The 13,005-nt window shown below is 46.7% G+C and overlaps 1 protein-coding gene across 1 annotated transcript; it reads left to right on the top strand.

Annotated features, from left to right (window-relative positions):
• The first annotated feature begins 1,980 nt into the window (after positions 1–1,980).
• On the top strand, positions 1,981–3,350 carry LOC127312494 (uncharacterized). Its single transcript, XM_051343011.2, has 2 exons — positions 1,981–2,469; positions 2,562–3,350. Exons 1-2 carry the CDS (start codon positions 2,242–2,244, stop codon positions 2,895–2,897), a joined length of 564 nt encoding a protein of 187 aa, XP_051198971.1. The 5' UTR covers positions 1,981–2,241; the 3' UTR covers positions 2,898–3,350.
• Positions 3,351–13,005: the final 9,655 nt, after the last annotated feature.

The raw sequence follows: 13,005 nt of genomic DNA, 5'->3' as shown, positions 1-13,005 counted from the left end.
TGACGCACACTGACAATACCTTTTTTTTAATGCATATATTAATATCACGGAGATACCAATTACACCTATCTCTGCAACAACGCACTGCCCTAGCAGCATTAGAGATGCACACAACAACAAAAAGAATTACGAAAAAAGATGTCCCGCTATAAAGATTCATTCCTCGAAACAACAACTCTAACACCACCAAAACAGCACCAGAAGTTCAACTTCTTCGAAAACGTCACCTCCAAGAAGGTAACATAGCACAAACACCGTCGTCACCCGATGAAAGATCTTAGGATTTCACCCTGAAGAATGTACTCGCTCTCAAACAACAATCAATTAAGGTCAGATCTTGGATTTTCACCCTGAAAGATAAGACCATGAACTTCTCATGTGCAGTCGCCCCCCACTAACATGCCGCAAATCAGCTAGCCAATTCCTCATCGCTACCTAGACTCAAACCACCATTGCTAGTTCTGAGACCTTGGCTTCCATGAGATTCTCCGCCAGCATTATGAAACGAGTACATGCCCCATTATATAAACAACCAACAGAGTTTCGAAGCGCTCCCTCTGAAACCAAATGGTCAGAGTAAAACATGGGTGCGCACGACCGAATCAAATCCAGACTAGCAAACTCCAAGCATGAAGCGTCCAGTGGAGCTCGCCGCTAGAGCCTTCCGAAACACGACCCTTTAGCTAGATCGATGATGACAACTGGTAGATCCTCACCTTGGCGCCGAGAAGGAACCCTAGGACCACCACCTTTATTCGAGCAAAGCTAATCTAGGAGCTGGCAATCCGAAGTGTTGTTTCGCCGGCGTGGTCAAGCCATCACCAGAACCTACAGCTCCCTGAATGGACCACTCCGGCCTAGATCTTGACCCAAAAGCCCCATCATGAAGACCGGCAGCCCAGATCCTCGCTGATCGGAATGAACCGAAATAGCGATTCACCACTGCCTCCTTGGTCCGCTCCGCCCGTGAGCGCCCACACTACTCACCCACCCGCGCCGCCGGAGACGACGGATCTAGGCTGGCACCCAGACCCACAACATGCCTCCTCCACCTGCAGATCCGGTGAAGTGCGCCGCCGCCGCCTAGCCAAGGGTGTTGCCCCAACCACCACCCGCTCGATCCTCCATCGAGGCCGCCCAACCGCCCCGGAGAAAAACACCTAGATAAATGGGGAGAATTTTACTTCCCGACCTCTGCACCAACATCCACTTCCCCACTAGTTAAGCTAAGCTCACTTCCCATGTAATAAGTAAATCGATAAACCCCTAATATTTACACTTTAATGCTAGTATTAGTATACTCCAGAAACAACTGACGCACGAGGGTAGATTGGCACTCCTTTTCTACCTTTTTTTCTTCAGGAAAAAGATGCACATGGCCGTGTACGCTGCCAGCTGCATCCGAACAAAAACGGAGAGCAAGCGGAAGCCACAGCCTCCGAAGCTAGCCAGGAGTAGCAAGATCACACCAAGTTCTGCCGCCCTGTTTGAGCAACGAATCTCGATCACACCAAGCTAGCCACTGTGTGAGCAACGAATATCGATCGCTCTCACGCGTCAGAACTCGACCAAGAATAAAGTTCAGGTAGATAGATGATGAACCGGGCAGCTAGTTGTCTTGCGCTTGTGCATTGCCGCGAGGGAAATGGACCAACGGTAGCTTAGTTAGCGGACGACTCGCACCGGCCGGCCGGCGTCACATCGCCTTCTACAGCGAGCGATCGATCCTACTAATCTCACTGCTCGCATCCAAGGCTAGCTGTAGTAGGCTCGATCACTTCACGGGGAGGCTCGACCAACAAGGGCTAGCTAGCTGTGCCTCGCGGAAGAAATGGACCAAAGAGACGACTCACACAGCCTCGATCACGGCAAGAAATCTTTGCATCGATCCGAGCCTAGTTAGCTGCAAAGCTTTGCACCACAAGGGAATTTAAAGCCATGGCTGGCAATCGCGTAAGTTGCTAGCTAGGCTCCATCACACTCCACCCACCACACCAGCGTGTGTCGTGGCTCTTGCCCTCGTTCACAAGGGGTGTGTCCACACGTCAGGGACTCCGCCACAAGGAAGAAAGAGCCTTTAGTCTCTCTCTCTCTCTCTCTCTTCTGTTCAGTGAGAGCTACTTATATCCAGAGCTAGGGATCGTTGCGACGCACAAGGCACGACATAGTATACACGGAGGAAAAAAACACAAAGCAATCACATCAAGAGCAAGAGGGAAGAAAGGGCAGCAAGGAACCAGAATGCATCCTCCTCCCGCTGCTGTCGTCGCAGCTCCTCCTGCTGCTGCTGGTGGTGGCGGTGGTGGTGGTGGCGCCGCCGCCGTCAATGCTGCCGGACGTCCACCAGGGTACAAGTGGCGGCCCGTGCGGTCCTGGGGCGCCCTCACTTGGGTGCAGGTCGGCATCGCCGCCACGGCTGCTGCCTTCGCCCTCTTCGCGTCCACGCTCAGGCCCACCGACTTTCCCTACGTACCATTAACAACTCTACCTCCTCTTTCTTCCTTCTCCTTCCTGGCAACAACAATACCGACTGGGTACTGGTTATTGTCGCGTACGTGCAGGTGCCGGCCCAGTGCGTGACCACGGCCGCGGAGGTCCTGGAGCTGCGCTACTACGCGGGCCTGCTGCTGAGGTGCGCCATGGCGCAGGCAGGCGCGGCCGCCGCGGCGCTCGTCATCACGCCGCCGTCCACGCTCAAGGGGTGCCTCGCCGGGTTCGCCAACCTGCTCGGGCTGGTCACGCTCACCCACCTCTTGGATGTCGTCCGCAGGGTCCTCGCGGCCACCGGCGGGTCCTGCTTCACCGGCCACTTTCGCACCGTGGAGTACATCTTCCACGTCATCACCGCCGACGCTTTCCTCTTAGCCATACCACTCATCTGGTTCTTCGGCCAGTAGCTACAGCAGAGCTACCCATGCATGACTATGAACCCATCCATGCATGTGGCTATATCTAGAGAAATCACCATATTATGCATATATATGTTTGCTGCGTGTGTCCTATAGATTGCAATCACGTCTAGGAAATTAATTATAGTGCTAAGAACCCATCCATGTGGCTCTCTCGATCTAGTTAGGTTCACCATATTATGCACATATGTGTGGTTCGTGTGTCCTACACGTACCTCTTCGTGCCCAAGATTGTGTCGAGCATAGCCATGGTGGCGACCACGTCTAGGGAATTAATTACAGTACGTGCTAAGAATCTTCCAGTTCTAATGAGTTGAGCCATGATTTTCTCATCTTCCTATTGGTTTGATTTTTGGCTATATATGCGGCCAGTAGTTATATATGCATGGTGGGCTGGCGACCACGTCTAATGTATTACAGTGGTAAGAATCGAGTTCTAATAAAATTGTGTTGAGCTATGATTTTCTCATCTTTTCTTGGCTTTTGTCTTTAGTTTTCTCCACACAAACAACAGTTTTTGTACATTTGTGCGTCATGCTGTACTGCCATTGGGCATTGGCTGACACACCAGCGCCCAGGAAATCGGGACTTCATGATGACATATGGTATTACGTACTGCAGGACACTTTTGCCACAATTCTAGAAGAAAATGCAGGGCTCGTCTTTCTTCATACATGAAAAAATATGAGTACATGTACATTAGAAAATTTGAATTCTGATTTCCTTATTTCCTCTAGGGGTCTTCTCTGCAAATTCAGAGGACCACGAAGATGTAATTTGGTTTTTGTCTGAATTCCGATTCAGTCAAATTATGGAGTTAAAATAAACTCAATTATCCTGGTATGAGAAACAAAACATCATTTAAAAATAACATAGGATGATTCTTTTATGCCCCGGTACCTAGCTGGTTGGGCGTTCTTTGTGTTTTAGGGCAGAAGCTCCTGATGAAATGTTCTTCCCCCATCAACGGATTTGTAGGTGTTGCGCGATGGCTTCGAGTATTTTGATGCATGTTCTCGAACATTTTTACATAAAATTTAACAAATGTGGTATGCTTTTCGATGTAGAAGCCGGGTTCTTGACCTCCATTTGAAACAAAAAACTGTCATGTGCTGGAAGTGATTGTTGCACTGGGAGCTGCCTCCGAAACATAAATGCAGACCAAGCAGGCATCCACGCACCGGGGTTGCTAAAGCCAAAGCTAAAGCCAGGAAGTAGCAAGAAATTATCACTTGCATATTTGTGCAACCAGCATTGCTGTGTGTACGCTCCATCACTTCAGTCGGAGGCTCGACCAAGAAGGGCAAGCTAGCTGTGTGTGTCGTGTCACACAACAGAAATGGACTCACCCCGGCGCCTTAATTCCATGGCGAGCGATCGAGGGCGAGGCACTCGCGCGCTGCATCCGATTCGAGCTAGCTGCCACAGCTTCGCTGCCGAAAGCCATGGTTGGTAATCGTGTGTAGTACGTTGCTAACCATCACTTTACTCGGTGAGCACAACAATCTTAACGACCTTTGAAATAACAGGCGTGTGTGAGAACATGGCGTGTGATTTTTCGCCCCACCGTTTATGGCACTTTGACTGCTTGTCCTTCCTTTTGTCACGACTACTGATATTTTTTCTAGGTTCTGTTTCACTTTGATATATAATTTCCCCCTTTTGAATTGCTTAGATTTTCTTTCTTCAAATTAGACACAAGAAAACGATGGCTGAAATTTCATCTTGAACCCAGCCTCGTCTAATTGGTGGAAACACTCCCTTGGTCCCATCCCATAGGATCCTACATTTTGATCTCCTTGCTCCCATGCTTATTCCCTTCCCCTTCTCATTTCCGCTATCGTTGTATCCGTGCCACCTGGTACGTCCTAAACATGTATATGCCTTTAAAGCGGAGGTGGTGTTTTGGCCCATAGGTGCTTAATTATGCACCTATTATAAATAATAATTTAAAACAAATTAAAAAAATGTCAAAATAAAATTGAAATAAAATTTCATGTGTACATCCTGACATTCTATGTTCGTACACAAGTTTTTGTGAGGAAATAACATTTTATGTGGCATGTATAAAAAAGGCACAAAAAAATGTCATGTACGTGGTCATGTTGGAGCATCAAAATTTATCTTTTTTACACGAGACACAAAAAATATTTTTTCCCCGAAAACTTGTGTGCGAACATAAAATGTCTGGATATACACGCAAAAATTTATTTTAGAACTTTTTGACACTCTAAAATATTTTTTCACACAACGAGTTCATATGCACCCGTGAGCCGAGTTGGATTTCCCCTTTAAAGCTTGTTATAATGTTTTCTTTAATATTTTTCATTGTTATTGGGGTTTTCCATCAAATCCCACGCTTATTTTTTGATTTAACTTTGGATGGCGAAATACCCCTTTTCTTGTTTATTCCTTTTAGGTATTTTTTCGAAAGACTAGAAAAATACAAATTAATTTGTAAAACTGTTTTTATCTGTTGCGTGAAAGCTGCTTTTCTAAAAGGCTCGATGACCATCATAAAATAAAGGTCTCATGATCGGCATCCTGAAAGTAAGATTGATTGAAATTTTCGATTCGCTCGAAAGCAGTCCGAGAGGTATTTATTTCGTATCGATCAGGTTCTTCTCGTACACCTATTTATTCGATATGAATATCGCCATCATGACTATCATCCTGCACGGCGGAGAAGCCTCGTCTCAATCGTGACAAGGTCCGCACCCTGAAGCGGTGTATGGCGAGATGTGATGCTTAATGCGACAACTTCAAAAAAGGTGATCGCAGAATGTAGGCAGCAAACAGCACAGAACAATCCAGAATGATCGGATTCATTGCGGTGACCATAAGTTAGAGCAGAGGGCAGGCATAACCCTAAGAAGATAGTGCATGAACGTGCTGGAAGCGAAGGCTTCATGAGTTCATCGTGGCATATGGTATACGTAGTGTATTAAGCCTTAACTGGAATTTACAAACAAGTTACACAAGTTGGCATTATTTCCCAAAAAACAATGAGCCACATGATTACTCTGATATTGTTTTTAGACGGAAGGTTGGGAGTGAGCCTAAATTTTAATTAAGAAGGCCATCAACCGACATGCACGAATGGAATCTGGACACGCGCGACCCAGTTTCCCACAAAATGAAAAAAAAATGCTATTTAAAAGTTTAAAAAAAAATTAAAGCAAATTTTTACATATACATATTATGTTATACTTACTCGTCTTATTCCCAACACGATGGACTCTCTGGCCGTTCATCGCGTCCTCACGCTGCCGTCTAGCCTACACGCCGCCCCAACCATACCGGTACGGACTTACGAGGCATTGCCGAGGCTCGTGACGCCAAGTGTCGCCTCACAGTGCCTCATGGCCACCCATCTCCACCTTGTCACCCCTCCCGCCCGGCGGCCACGACCGCCGCGGCGCGTACGAATCGCCACCAATAATTCACGTATGTACATAATTATATACATACATATGCCGCATATTCATACAATTTATTTGAATCATAAACTACATATACCAGTTTAATATTAAACAAAGGGGTATCAAACGATCTGAGCCTTTCTGGTATTTAAATTTGCTCTAAGTTTAGGGGAGGGGTTGTACGGGAGCCAACGCCGTAAGTTAATCGATAAACCCCTATATATATTCACACTTTGGTACTAGTACTGCAGAAACAACTGACGCAGGACGGTAGGCTTGCGCACTCCTTTTCTATCATTTTCCTGGAGGAACAAGATAGACATGACATGACCGTGTACTACCAGCTGCCTCCGAACAGAAATGGAAACCAAAAGCGGAAGGCAAAGCCTCGGAAGCTAGCCAGTAGTAGCAAGCTCACACCACGTTGTACCGCGCACTGCAGCCAGCCACTGTTGCCACACAAAGACTGGACCTAGAATAGAGAGTAGTACCGGGCAGCTAGCTGTGTATTCCCTCGAGGGAAATGGACCAACGGTAGCTTAATTAGCACCGGCGCCCGGCCGGCCGGCGTCACATGGCGCTTCCAGCATGCACCTTTCACTGCTCGGTTTCAAGGCTAGCTGTAATTAAGAGTCGCTTCCATATTTGTGTAAGACCAAGATGGTCTAGGGGCAGCGAGTGCGAGGCACACAAGGGAAAACCATGGCTGGCCTTCGTGTTCACTAGCTTTAGGGCATCTCCAACCGAGCGACCCAAACGGACGCGCTGGGTCATCTGTTTTGGGCTGTTTGCGTGCCCGAGCGGACGCGCGGACGAAGCCCCGCGTCCGCGCGTCCGTTTGGGTCGCACGCTGCGCCCAACGCAGCGGCCACCCATTTGGCCGCCTATTTATTTGGAAAATAGGTCCTCTGGCCACAGATCCTTATAAACAATGTCTAACAAATATAGAATAATATCTCGTAAACATAGAATAATATATAATAAACATAAAATATTATCAAATAGCATAAAATATTATCAAATGTACCATGATAAATCAAATAAAATGTGCCATAGTTTGAGAAAAATATAAAAATTACAATTGAGATTGTCTAACTCAATTTGGGCGCTCGAGGATCTCCTTCTGTCTCTTCTCGAACCAAGCTCTCTTTGCCTCGCTCATGTTGGTCAAGTCGGCGTTCATGATGAGGTTGTCCTCGGCTTGGCGTTTGAGCTCAACTCCCTTCGCCTTCAGCTCCACCTCTTTGGCCCTTGCCATTGCTATGAGCTTAAGTTCTCTCTCTTTGAGCTCAAGTTCTTTAGCTTTGGTCTTGGCCTTGACCTCTTCAATCTCAAGCTTCTTCTGCTAGACATCAAAGAATTTCTTCCTGTTCTCTTCTTTCTCCCGGCGCCTCCTCTCATCCCTCTTGTCCGTGGACACCTCTCTGTCTGCATGCATCTCCTTCAAAGTGCCATACAATAGCATGGACGAAGCATCACGCTTCATGTCGGCTTTGGTTGACTTGTGGCCGCGTGGACGACTTGCACGAGAAGCGGAGCTACCACAAGGCTGCCCACCATCAAGGTCAATGACCGTGGCATCTTTGGCGGGATTGTTGCCAGTCAAGGTCGCCATGTACCCCTCGTACCCCTCCTGGAACTTGGGGGTGCCGTGGAGTTCCTTCCAACAATGAGGGAAGGCAAAGGTCTTCTCTCCATTGTTGACTTTGTAGAATTCCAAAGCTCGCCACACCTAGAGCAAAGCGAGACAATAACGATAAACAGATGTGCAAACATCAGATGAATAAGTTGAGGTTAAGAATCATACCAAGTCCTTCACACCCATGCCACTAACGGGGATCCGCTTCGCGTGATCATACGCCGCCTGGAACTTGTTGCATTATGTTTGAATTGCTCCCCACCTCTTTTGGAGCGATATTTCGCTGCGGTCGCTCTCAAATGGCTCCTGTCCATATTTGCGATGTTCATGGAAGTATTCATAGATCCGGCGCCAGAATGCGGTCCCCTTCTGCTCGGCACCCGTCAACGCATCTTGCCCGATGGTCAACCATCCATCGACGAGCACCTTGTCCTCCTTCTCCGTGTAGTTGGCGGTTCGTTTGCTTACCCGGCGACCTCGAGCTTGTGCAGCTGCGGCTTGTGTGAGGCCCTCACCGAACAACGGCTCCTCCTCTATGTTTATGCTGCCGGGACAGGCAGTTGTGCCCTCCTGTGTGTCAATGGGAGGTGGCTGGGGAGCCTGCTGTGTCGAAGGATATGGCAGGGTCGTCGGCATTGTCTGTGCGAAAGACGGAGGGACCTGCACGGTGGACGGTGTAACACCCCAAATTTCAATAAAAAGAAAGTTAGAGAATTCCAGAAAACAAAATTTCAAACCAACAAAAACTTTTCTTTTTGCATATAGTACCATGCATAGGACTTGTGCATTTGAGTGATATGCCATGATGATTGCTTTTACTTGTATTTGATATGCTCTAAAACCCTAGTGTGATCATGTGAGGATCACCAACCAAATAAATCAAAGAGGAAGAAATTCCATAAATTGCAAAACCCTAAAAACCCTCACATAGGCTCTATGGCATTTTTATAAATCTTGACCCTAGACCTATTTGGTCTTCACCATTAGTTGAATATTGTTATTAAACACTTATTACAACTTTTGGAACCAAGGTTGCACAATTCAAATGAAATTCAAACACAATTCCCACTCACATATGATAATGGTCAATTTTGACAATTATAGTCTGATCCCCACTTTGAGCCCCTGAAATTCAATTCTCCCAAACCAATTCTTGCTAACTCTTTGCACCATTTCAAAGTCAACATCAAGGTGAACAACTTTGATGAAGATCACCCTGCCAAATTCATCTTTGATCATTAGCTATGCTCATCCAAAGTTGCAACATTTTAACAAGTGCAACAATCTCCACTTAGCCATTTTGGGCCAATCTTTGAATTCAAATTTTTCCACCACCACCTCCAATCACCTCTGGTCATTTACAACTTATCTCAACACTCACATTTCAAAAACTTTCACCTTTTGAATTATTTCCAATTTGGACAATTTTGTATTTTCCAAAATTGAACACTATTTGGACACTATTTGCTATAGTGATTCTACTCTAACTAACCTACCCCAACCTACACCAATTGGTCCCCTGGTTCCCTCTCTCACTAACACCAACATAAAAACCCTAGGAGGAGAGGCATAGCAAGCATGGCATGGCCATGCCGGCCACATGCCGGCCATGTCGAGCCCCTCTCTTCTCCCTTCACTCTCAGCTCTGTCCCTGGCACCAACACTCGCCATCTCACCTCTCTACCTCGCCTAGCATGGCCCTGTCGCCGTAGACGCCGTGAGCTCGCCGGAGACAGCGCGCCCAGAACGCGCCCTGGACGCCGCTCGCGTCGCGCGTGTGCACCCCGCGGACACGTACTGGCCACGCGCCGCGCCACCATCTCGCGTTCGCCCTGGCCCCGCTGACTAGCCGTTGAGCATCACCACGCCACCACGACACCGCCAGACATGGCCACGACAAGACCCTGGACCGCCGCCGCCGTAGACGGGGAAGAAGATCCCGCCACCGCCGCGGCCGTCGTGGAAACAACGCGACCCAACCGAGCCTCCCCCGACCAAGCTGTCGCTGCCGTTAGACTCGCCAGGAACCACAGAACAGCGCCACGCCCTCGCCTAGCTCACTAGCTCGCCGGAGACGCCGCGAGCATGTCGACCACCACCCTGCCCCGCAACCCTCTCTCAATCCTATAAATAGGAGGTTTCCTGGAAGCAACGGAGCACACCACCTCACTCCCCACCCTACACCACTTCGCCTCGCACCGTTAGCCACATCGATCGTCGCCGGAGCAAGGCCAATCGCAAGCTCGGAGCCGCGGAAGCCCTGGAGAAATCGCCATTGATCCAGGCCACCTCGAGCTCCGCCACTGCTACCAGCTGCTTCGCCGTCGTCCACATCTACCTCGCGCACACTGCCATACCTTGCTGGAGCCGCGGTGAGCTCTCCGACCCCCTACCCTCGCCGCCAACCTCCCTGCCTCTCGCCGGAGAAGACGACGCACCAGCGCCGTCCGATCCTGATCTAATCCAACGTCCCACTTTAAAACGTACCGATTCGGGCGTTATGAGCCGCTGACAGGCGGACCCCACCCTGTCAGGCAGCCCACGCGTCCGTGGACCGTGGTGGGCTGGCTCGGGCCGTTTTCAAATCGTTTGGCCCAACTAGTTTTCCCGCCGGCCTGTTAAATTCAAAACCAGTTTAATTAATTACAAATCCATTTGAATACTGCCTCCACTTTGAAATTCAACCATTTCAAATTGGCTAAACCAAATTTAGTGAATTTTATATTGTTAGAAAGCTACTAAAATTCTCTACAACTTGCCACTGGCCTCATGGTCAGATTCTTTGTAGAATAAATATGATAAAAATAACAAGGCAGGGACTTTTCCCTATTCAAATAATTCTTAAAAATCAACCAAAATAGATATTAAGTTAATTCCAACTCTAATAGCTCACATTTGACTTACACTAATTGTTTATGCAATAAAATGGTGTGGTCACTTTGCATGATCATGCCATGGTTTAAGGAATGGATATTATGGCTAGTTTAACTAGTTGATATTATCCAAAACTATTAAGTTAAATGGTGTGAAGTCCTACACTTCACTTAAACTTGTCTCACATAGATTCATGGGATGTTTGGACCCCTGGTCCCAAACTCTCTTATATGAATTACTTGAGATTTAAATCAAAGGTAGTGTTATTTAAATTGTATGAGGTGACCCACCTCATTTAAATCATTTTCCCAAATGATGATGATGAACATTTGACTTAGGTCAATATGAGTTCATCCATGATTGTTGGAGAAATTAAATCTTAAAAAGATTTCAATGAGAGGAAATTATTTCTCAAGAACCCTATGGAAACTATCATTTACATATGGAATACAAATTCTATTTAAATCCCACAACCCATGCACCCTAGTTTATTTTTTTGGTGTGCATAGAATAGTTTGTGTGTTTATTTGTGATGGTGGAATAGCCATTGAATTAGTGAGTAATTATACTCGTATTCAAATTTAGACGGTAGCACCGGAGAGTACGCCGAAGAAGAAGGTTGCTACCAAGAGGAGGAGGAGGAACAGTTTGAGAACTACCAAGGCAAGCTATACTCTTGCAAGTTACTACCAATGCATGCTAATAGTCTGGCAAAGTGCAAAGCCCCTTGGGGCAAGGCACCATGTTCTTACCTTTTCTTATATGAACCCATCCCAAGTTTTTACTTTACAAGTTGTTACTTGTTTTCTAAATGAGTTACTTTTATAGTTAACTTTGGTCAAAGTACAAGTTGAGTCCTAGAGTAGTGAGTTAGTCTTCCCAAAGCAAAGCAAGTTAGCACTCCTCATGAATTAGAGCTAGTGCTAAAGAATTAAAACTTGACTACTCTAGATGGGAACCATGTGAATTTTTGAAAGGATTTTTAAACCTTGGAATGAAGATGCATTCCATTGAATGATTTTTGAAGGTGAATATGACCAAGAGAAGATGGTGATTTTTGATAAAACATGATGTTGGTTTGAATGCGATACCTTTCCAATTATCAAGTACCCCCACAATACCTGATTATGGGTAGGGCGTAACTGGAAGTTTATGCGTCTTAGTATGGGTTCCCTCTAAACAAGCGTCATCGGGGTTATGCCGAAAGCTGCCTCTACCACAAAAGAAACGACACGATATGATGCGAAATGAGGTGAATGTCCGGCCCAAGCCCTGTGCAGTTCCCAGGCTGACTGTCTGTCTTCACTGGGAGGCCAAGCTCATGGGGAGAGGTGCTCATACTAGGGTTCGTAAGTGAAAGGTTATGGTTGATGATCCGCGTACTGTGTTACGATGATTCGGGGAAATCCCGACGAATGAAATCAAATGTTGTGGCACAAGTGTGCAACCTCTGCAGAGTGTAAACCTATTCGAATAGCCGCGTCCACGGTTACGGACGGTTGGAAAGGCCATACAGTTTCCGATGTCATATCTTTGAAAATGATGTTGAAAGAAGATGGTGAAATGACTTGTGGTGGATTGAATTGAAATCACCACTTGAATGGTGGGAATGACACTAATGTTCCCACTTGAGTTAGTTAGCACTTGAGTAAGCTTTTCTCAAAACTTTGTGAAATAAAACTAGCTTTATGCAAATAAACTAGAGCTTAGCAAACCATACTAGAATGTCTAGCACTTACTTTAGTATTAGTTTGCGAGTACTCAACGTACTCACGGCTTTGTCCCTGGCTATTCAAATGGCCAGAGTATGAAGATGAACAAGGAGATGACCAGCAGGACGCCTACGACAACTGAGCGCTTCCTGACGTCAAGCGTTGGCCTGTGGACTAGAGAGTCCTTGTATCTTACGCTTCCGCTATGTTGAACTATGAACTTGTGTTTGTTCGTTGATCAATAGATCAACTATTCGTGTAATATGGATCATGTGATTCCAATTTGTAAGACTTATGGTTTGTAATGGATGATGACTGTGATACTTAACTATTATGCCTCGCAACAACAATATTCCTGGGATTGCGATGTATGACATAATAGGCATTCGGACGTAAAAAATCCGGGTGTTGACAAGTTGGTATCAGAGCCATTGTTTGACCTTAGGAAA

The sequence above is a fragment of the Lolium perenne genome, chromosome 7 (assembly GCF_019359855.2).
Source record: "Lolium perenne isolate Kyuss_39 chromosome 7, Kyuss_2.0, whole genome shotgun sequence".
NCBI lineage: Eukaryota > Viridiplantae > Streptophyta > Magnoliopsida > Poales > Poaceae > Lolium > Lolium perenne.
This window is presented reverse-complemented; position numbering and strand designations above follow the sequence as displayed.

Bases quoted from the DNA above. Each gene is read 5' to 3' on its own strand.
- LOC127312494 (XM_051343011.2), top strand. From the start codon at position 2,242: ATGCATCCTCCTCCCGCTGCTGTCGTCGCAGCTCCTCCTGCTGCTGCT. The intron at 2,470-2,561 runs GTACCATTAACA...GCGTACGTGCAG, and splicing joins GGCCCACCGACTTTCCCTAC to GTGCCGGCCCAGTGCGTGAC.